The sequence below is a fragment of the Gekko japonicus genome, unplaced genomic scaffold (assembly GCF_001447785.1).
Source record: "Gekko japonicus isolate JY-2015 unplaced genomic scaffold, Gekko_japonicus_V1.1 scaffold3998, whole genome shotgun sequence".
Taxonomy (NCBI): Eukaryota; Metazoa; Chordata; class Lepidosauria; order Squamata; family Gekkonidae; genus Gekko; species Gekko japonicus.
This window is the reverse complement of record NW_015168783.1, coordinates 1-7,943: the sequence shown is the minus strand read 5'-3', so window position 1 is coordinate 7,943 and position 7,943 is coordinate 1. Positions and strand designations below refer to the sequence as shown.

The window sequence follows — 7,943 nt, the reverse complement described above, 5'->3', positions numbered from 1 at the left end:
CTTCAGAAGAACCTCAGATGAGCCCTGCTGGATCTGACCACTGAGGGTCCATCTAGTCCAGCATCCAGTCTCACACAGTGGTCATCCAGTTCCTTTGGACAGCCAGCAACAGGGCATAGAGGTCGAGGCTTTCCCCCGATGTTGCCTCCTGGCTCTGGGATTCAAAGGATCAGTGCCTCTGAGCGTGGAGGTCCCCCTCGGTCCCCATGGCTGGTAGCCACTGATAGACTCTCCTCCGTCAGTCTCTGTAATCCCCCTTTCAAGCTGTTTATTCCTGTGGCCATCACTGTGTCCTCTGGCAGCAAAGTCCTGATTTTAATCCCTCTCCTGAACCTACTGCCCATCAACTTCAATGGATGATCTCAAGTTCTATTATTTTGGCAGAGGGAGAAAAATGACTCTTTGTCTGCTTTCTCTCCTCCCCATTCATAATTTTGTAAACCTCTTTCATGTCCCCCCTTAGTTGTCCCTTTTCTAAGCTGGAAATCCCAGACTCTTGAGTCTTTTGTCCCAGCGAAGAGGTGCTCCAGCCCCCTCCTCCTCTTGGTTGCCCTCCTCTCTGCACTCTCCCCAGCCCTGCGGTGTCTGTTTTGAGATAGGGTGACCAGAACTCACAGCATTCCGAATGAGGCGACGCCATATTGGCTGCGGGCCGCTGGGATGACACTTCCGTTGAGCTCCCCGCTAGGACCCCCCCCCCCCCCCCCCCCCTGGCTCAGCAGGTTCAGCCGCCATGGGCCCAGGCTTGAAGTTGGGATTCTTTTGTCCCAGGGTGCATCGCCACACACTTAACAACATTGGATTTTGTTTACCACATGGCTGCCCACTCATCCAGTGAGCGAAGATCCTCTCAGAAATCTTCGCAGTCAGCCTTGGTTTACACCATCATGAATTATTTTGTGTCACCAGCAGATTTGGCCACTCTACTACTCACCCTTCGTTCCGGAGCATTTATGAATAAGTTGAATAGCAGCGGCCCCAATACCGATCCTTGTGGGACCCCGCTGCTGACTTCCCTGCACTGTGAGAACTGTCCATTGATTCCCACTCTTTGCTTCCTGTCATTTCACCAGTTTTTCATCCATAAAAGAACTCACCCTCTTATTCCATGACTACCACGTTTTCTCGGGAGTCTTTGGCAAAGTACCTGGTCAAAAGCCTTTTGAAAGTCCAAGCATATGATGTCTACTGGGGGTCACCGTTGTCTACATGCTTGTTCACTTTCCCAAAGAACTCCAAAAGGTTGGTGAGGCAGGACTTCCTTTTCCAGAAGACATCCTCATTTTCCCTCAGCCCGTCTAAGTCCTTTATCCTTATACATACATCTCCAAAATGTCAGTATAACAAATAAACAAAATAGCAATAGAGAGCCAGTTTGGTGTCGTGGTTAAGTGCGCGGACTCTAATCTGGGAGAACCGGGTTTGATTCCCCACGCCTCCTCCACTCGCACCTGGCTGGATGACCTTGGGCAAGCCGTAGTTCTGATAAGAGCTGTTCTTGGAAAAAAAGAGCAGTTTCTGTCAGAGCTCTCTCAGCCCCACCGACCTCAGGGGGTGTCTGTTGTGGGGAGGGGAAGGGAAAGGAGTTTGTAAGCCGCTCTGAGACACCTTTGGGTAGTGAAGGGCAGGGTATAAATCCAGTCTCCTCCTCCTCCTCTTGTTCTTCTTCCTCCACTTGCACCTGCTGGATGACCTTGGGCAAGCCATAGTTCTGTCAGAGCTGTCCGTGAAAAAGAGCCATTTCTGTCAGAGCTCTCTCAGCCCCACCCACCTTACAGGAGGGTGTCTGTTGTGGGGAGGGGAAGGGAAAGGAGTCTGTAAGCCACTCTGAGACTCCTTTGGGGAGTGAAGGGCCATGGGGTATGAATCCAATCTCCTCCTCCTCCTCCTCCAATTGCAGCAACTCATATAACAATAATCAACTATGAAAGTATTAAAATACGGTAACTTTTAAACGTGGCTAAACAAACATGTTTAATCAAGTTCTTGCAATACTAATGCTCTGTTGTTAAATAACAAATGTTGAGCATACTTTTTCATTATAACCTTGAGCTCTTTGATTCTTGTACTTTCAAAAACAAACTAGGTCTCGATAATATGGATTTTCAGGGATTGTTTCCCTTACTGTTAAATATTCCACTACAGGGAACCAGGAGGCTCGGAATGTGTCTAAGAATTCGATCTTTGATTACTGTTTCTGCTACTTTGCCTGGGACAGATCTTAGGCTGATGGGCCTGTACGTTCCTGGTTCCCCTCTGGATCCCTTTTTAAAAATTGGTGTCACCTTTGCTACTCTCCAGTCTTCTGGTACTGTGGCTGAATTTAATGATAGGTTACATAGACAGGTCAGTGGATCCGATAGGTCACATTTTAGTTCCCTAAGAACTCTTCGGTGTATGCCATCAGGACCTGGAGACTTTTCTGTATTTAATTTCACCAGTAGGTCTAGAACTTCATCTTTGGTCACCTCAATTTGGCCCAGTTCTTCAGACGCCCTTCCTGAAAATAGGGGCCATGACATGGGTACACACCCCACACTTTCCACAGTGAACACAGAAGCAAAAAATTCATTGAGCTTCTCTGTCATCCCCCTGTCTTTGAAGGGTCAAAGTTAATGCTGTCTCCTCTGCTGCCTGGCAGAGGCTGCCTGAGGTTTCAGACAGAGGTCCTTCTTGTCCCCTAAGAGAGCCAGCTTGGTGTGGTGGTTAGGAGCATGGACTCTAATGTGGGAGAACCGGGCTTGATTCCCCACTCCTCCACATCGCAAGTTCTCTCAGAGCTGTTCTCTCAAGGGCAGTTTTCTCAGAGCTCTCTCAGCCCCACCTACCTCACACGATGTCTACTGTGGGGAGGGGATAGGGAACTGCTCTGAGACTCCTTCGGGTAGTGAAGGGTGGGGTATAAATCCAATCTCCTCCTCCTTGTAGTCCCTGTTTATTTAATCTGGGAGGGGGGGTCGTTGAACCTCGGATCTTCCGCACGTGATGGCAACACTCTGCCGCTGAGCCAGGGCCCCTCCTCAGAGCACCGGGAGCTGAATCCCGAAGGTGGTGGTGGACACCGCTTGTCCAGGGGGGCCCTGGCCCTCAGCAGCGTCCATCGGCCTCCCTCCTCCTGCCACGCTCAGGAGTCGCTGCATGGAGCCCTTTTCAGGGCCAGGTGATGCCTGATCCTCGGCTTCTGCTCTTGGCTCTCCTTGGGGGGGGGTGTTGGGCGGGGGGGGTAGATCAGGGACCGCAGCTGGGGAAACCCAACAGCTTTCAGGGCCTTTTCTCCCCCTGTGGTAGAAGCAACGGGGAGTTCAAGGTGGGCACAGTGCAGTGCCCACGGCCCTGATCCAGCCAGTGCTCTCTCCTCCCATAGCTGCTTAGCTGTGCCGGTATAATTTGTTTCGTTAACGTGCCACGTTGGGGTGGCAGCAGTGGCCCTTCTTGGGAGGGGTGGTTGAGCCCTCCCCTGCGTGCGCTGTGTTGATCAATATCTCCCTGAAGCACCTGGGAGGAAAATGCGCTACTCTGTGCTCCGTGGGGGCAGGGCCGGGCCTGGAAGACCGGAGGCAGGGCTTTGAAATCCAGCGGCTCTGCTGCAGTCAGACAAGCAGCCGCCTGTCATTCCCAGGGAAGAGGCCAGGAGGCTGGGCCATGGAACTCCAGCAGGAAAACACGGAGTGCGGGGAGAGGACCCTGGGAAGTTTTAATGTCTGGCAAGGGTGCAGAGAAACACACACACACACACACACGAAGTGAGCTGGGAATGCCGTGTGGTGTGGTGTGGTTGCGTATGTGCTGCTTTTTCAGCCTCTGAGCCTTTGCTGGGGTGAATGAAGCCAGAGGGACTTTTTTGACAATTCCCTTCTTCAGCTGTGGGCCACATCAAATGCTCCCCATATTCTGAACAAATTTCTCTGTCTCTCCTGCTGTTTATTATTCTTAATTTCAGATTGTACATTTTACCACTTGGATGTTCTGCCAGGTTTCATATTTTGTGCCAAAAATCACCACTAAATTCTTCAGATGATCAAATTTACAAATTCCAGTTTTCCCGTCAAAGTACCGGCTGGTGGACCTCCTGGTGGCACCTGGGTGTGACACAGATTGTTCAACTGCATGGGCCATTGGCCTGTTCCAGCATGGCTTCCGTTATATTCAGCCAGTTTGGTGTAGTGGTTAAGTGCGCGGACTCTAATCTGGGAGAACCGGGTTCGATTCCCCACTCCACATGCACCTGGCTGGATGACCTTGGGCAAGCCGTAGTTCTGATAAGAGCTGTCCTTGAAAAAGAGCCGTTTCTGTCAAGAGCTCTCTTTCAGTCCCACCTGCCTTCCAGGGTGTCTGTTGTGGGGAGAGGAAGGGAAAGGAGTTTGGAAGCCCCTCTGAGACTCCTTCAGGTACTGAAGGGCAGGGTATAAATCCAGTCTCCTCTTCTTCTTCTTTGCGTTGAACAGACTTGAAATAAAGGGCTGTTGCTGTCTGCGTCCTGGTTAGGAGCTCCCCATGCCCCCGCCTTGCCCCCTTCCGATGTCGCCCGTGGGCCGGCCAGGAGGTCAGTGGCGGCACAGCTGCTGGGCCTCCTCCCGCTCCCAGCACAGGGCTGGCCTGGCTGCTAAGAGCTCCTCTCAGCTGGCCCTGAGCGGCTCAGGCAAAAGGAGAGTCTGGCTTGTCAGGGCTGGTCTGGGAAGTCGCTGGAGCTCCCTCTGTGAACACATCCATGCATTCCTCTTAAAATATTTATATGCCTCTTTCTCTCAAGCAGTTCAGGACCCAAGATGGGTAGCAGCAGTGTACAACCAATTAGATGTTAAAGATTAACGTTGAAATGGCCAATATAGCCGGAGCGTGCCTGTGCCACACCCGCAGTCACTCCATTGGTTGCCGAGTTCAGTGCAAGCCCCCAGTTACCAGCCACAGGGCCCTTGGCCCCCTCCTGTCTGCAGGGCCCCCATCTGAGCAAAGCCTTGGGGGGGGGGCCACTGCCCCCTCCGTGCGCCTGACGGTCGTTCTGCAGGGCATGTGAAGCAGACATGCTCCGGAGGAGGACATCTTAGTCCAGGGATCCGGGCTGCCCGTGTGTCACGGTGCCGTCGGGGAGGAAGGGAAGAGGACTGTGGTCTGTTGCTGTGTTTGCTCAGTGTGCCGCCTTGTTTTTACTGCACTGACTCAGATGTTTACTTAAAATGTGTAAAAGTTGTCCTCATTCTCACTACTTTTTATTGGGGGGGGGAGTCAGAAATAGTGGTCCACCTTTTTCGTACACCTTGAACGACCTTTGAACTAGACCTTCACTCCTGTATCTAATTGGGCCTTCTTGCCATTTTCAGGTGCTTCTCGCACCTGGGCCCAGACACATTCTGTTTGTGATGTTTGTGAACCTGTTTCTAATCTGTTGCCCCCTCCGAGGCTGTTCTGTTTTGCGTTTCGGGACTCTCTCGTCTTTGGCGCGTCCAGCTGACGGGCCGACCCAGCCCTGGGTCCCATGTGCAGCAGAAGTGCTCTGCAGGCTCTCCTCGCTCCGGCTCTGGCCACATCTGTGACCGCCTGCCTGTCCTGTCCTGTCCTGTCCCGTCCCGTAGGCACTGCTGGCCTCCCCCCCTTCCAGGAGCAGGCCTTCCGATACGTCTCCTTCACGCCCACATCGTACTTCCTGGGGTGGGCCGGTGGTTGCTTTTAGACTGCTCATGGATCTCGGAGAACTTGACTTCTTCTCCAGGACGGCTCAGGAAGCTCAAGCGAAGGCCTGTGTCAAGACGCTCCTTGACCCTGGAGGACCCTTCCAACTCGATGATTCTATGAAGTCCAGATATTTATGACGTTCGTTTACAAAATCCATATCCTGCTTTTCTGCCCTTACAAGGGCCACCGTTCTTTTAACGGGGTTACCTTATGACACCATTAAACTCCTCTCCCAAACATATCTCACTAAAACAAGTTTTGAAAGAGTTTAAAAACAGACTCAAAATTCCTATAAAATAGTTAAAAGTGCGTGAAAAGCATGAAACACATTGGTCAGGGGAAAGGGACCAGTGCGGGCATGTGCTGAGCGAAGCGAAGAAGAAGAAGTCTCCACCCACATGGCCCCGTCCCACCTGGCCGCTGCATCGGTTATTCTGCTCTGGAGCCCCCTCCTTCCTGAGCGGAGACAGAAACGGGTGAGCCGGAGGCTAAAAAAACTGTGAGCTGGCTCACACTAACTCAGCTTGGAGGGAACACTGCTCAGCAGCCTCCCTGGACGAGAGGCGAGGCCTCACTGCGGGGTGGGGGGAGCCCTCCGTGGAGGGCTGGCTGTTCCTCCCTCTGGACGGATGCAGGAGTGGTGCTGCTGCTCGTCTCCCTTCCCAGCATGGCTGCCCACTCCTCTGTGTCTGTGTGTGTGTGTGTGCGCGTGTGCGCGTGTGCGCGTGTGCAGAGACAGCTGCTGGGTGGCTCCGTGTGTCAGGGACTGGGGGGGGGGAGCCTTGGGGGCATGGGGCCTGCAGGGCAGAAACCTGGCTAGCAGCAAGGGGGGAGGGAAGTGGCCTTGCTGCCCCCGTCCAGTCGAGGCCTGCCTCCGAGGCCCCGAGGTTCTTGGGAGGCCTGCAGCTCAGAGCTGGCTGCAGCCCCCGCGTGGGCGATTCGTGCCAGGGAAGGAGCCGCCCCCTCTTTCCTGTAACTGGAGCTGCCCGTAGAGGCCCTCTGTTTCCAGTTAGGCAGCCAGGCAGGCAGAAGAAGGTGCTGGAATCCAGGAACCTGCACATTCTTTCGGCACAACCGCAAACCCAAACATGTTTTTGTGCCGTCGGTGGGGCTCCCCCCGCAGCTCATGCCCAGCGCTGCATCCTGCAAGGGCCCCCCCCCTCTCACTAGCCCCACAGGGGTGAAGCCCCCTTGCCAGAGAGGCCTTTGTGGAGTTTGGTGAGAGGCGGGGGTCCCCCTCCCCACCCCGTCAACGTGAGTCCAGGCGGTGGCTTGGGGTGCGGAGGGGAGGGGAGCAGCTGGGACTCCTCTGCCGTCCTCCTCCTCACAGGGAACAGTCAGCCCGAGACCTTCCCAGCATTTTAGGGTCTGGGGGGGGGGCGGGAGTCTTCCCCGTTAGGGGAGGGGGTGCTGCCCCCAAGCGCAGGGCTTGTTGCTGGCAGTCTCTGGTGGAGGGGTCTGCCTTCTCAGGGCCGGGGGCTCTCACGACCCGGTCGTCAGTCCTGGGCGCTGGGAGCGATCCTGCGTGGCCTTTGGAGCGAGAAGCCACGGCCTGAGCCCGCCCTCGGGAGAAGGCGCCCAGCGCTGGCCAGGAGCAGTGAGGAGAAGGAGGCCGTGCAGATCCACGTTTCCTCCCAGGAGGAGGGTGTGGCCACCCTGAGGCCTGAGAACCAGCGTGGGGTGGTGGCGGCGGGGGTGGTGGTTAAGAGTGCGCTGGACAAGGGTCAGGTTTGCATCCCCACCACTCTGCCACGGAAACCTGCTGGGTGACCTGGGAACAGCCACACACCCTCCGCTCGACCTACCTCGCAGGGCTGTTTGGAGGGAGGAGTAGGAGAGAACAGTCTTGTAAGCCGCTTTGGGTCCCGTTGGGGAGAAAAGCAGAACTAAATAAAGCTGTGGGGTCTGCTGGGTGGGCCAGTTTTCCTTGCCAGCTTCTTGGTTTCAGTTCTGTAGAACCAGAACCATCAGGCTGCTTTGTGGCTGACTTAACCCCCCCCCAAACAAGGAGCCCCTTCTGCAGGCCTGGGGGGGCGGGGGGGCTGCTGCCCCCCCCCCCGACAGGACAGCCACGCAGCGCTGGCTGCTTATGAATTACGATGCACATGTCCCGCCTTCCCTCTTGGCTCAAGCAGCTATTAAGCCATTCAGAAGACCACCAAAGGAAATGGAAGCCTCAGGCCCTCCCCCTCGGCCCTCGATGCCTGATGCTCAGACTCCACCAGCAAGCCAGCCTTGCAGGGTCCTACTGTAGCACGGAGAAAGGGGCCTAA

General features: G+C 54.9%; 1 protein-coding gene across 1 annotated transcript in view; it reads left to right on the top strand.

Moving 5' to 3' along the window:
• The window catches only part of LOC107114253 (atrial natriuretic peptide receptor 2-like), a gene marked incomplete at both ends in the record, with an annotated part of 16,052 nt that extends 8,654 nt beyond the window's left edge, over positions 1-7,398 (top strand). Inside the window, 2 exons of the mRNA XM_015415695.1 lie at positions 5,571-5,650; positions 7,141-7,398. Coding sequence (XP_015271181.1) covers positions 5,571-5,650; positions 7,141-7,398 — 338 coding nt within the window. The remainder of the gene's footprint in view (positions 1-5,570; positions 5,651-7,140) is intronic.
• Between the last annotated feature and the right edge of the window lie 545 nt (positions 7,399-7,943).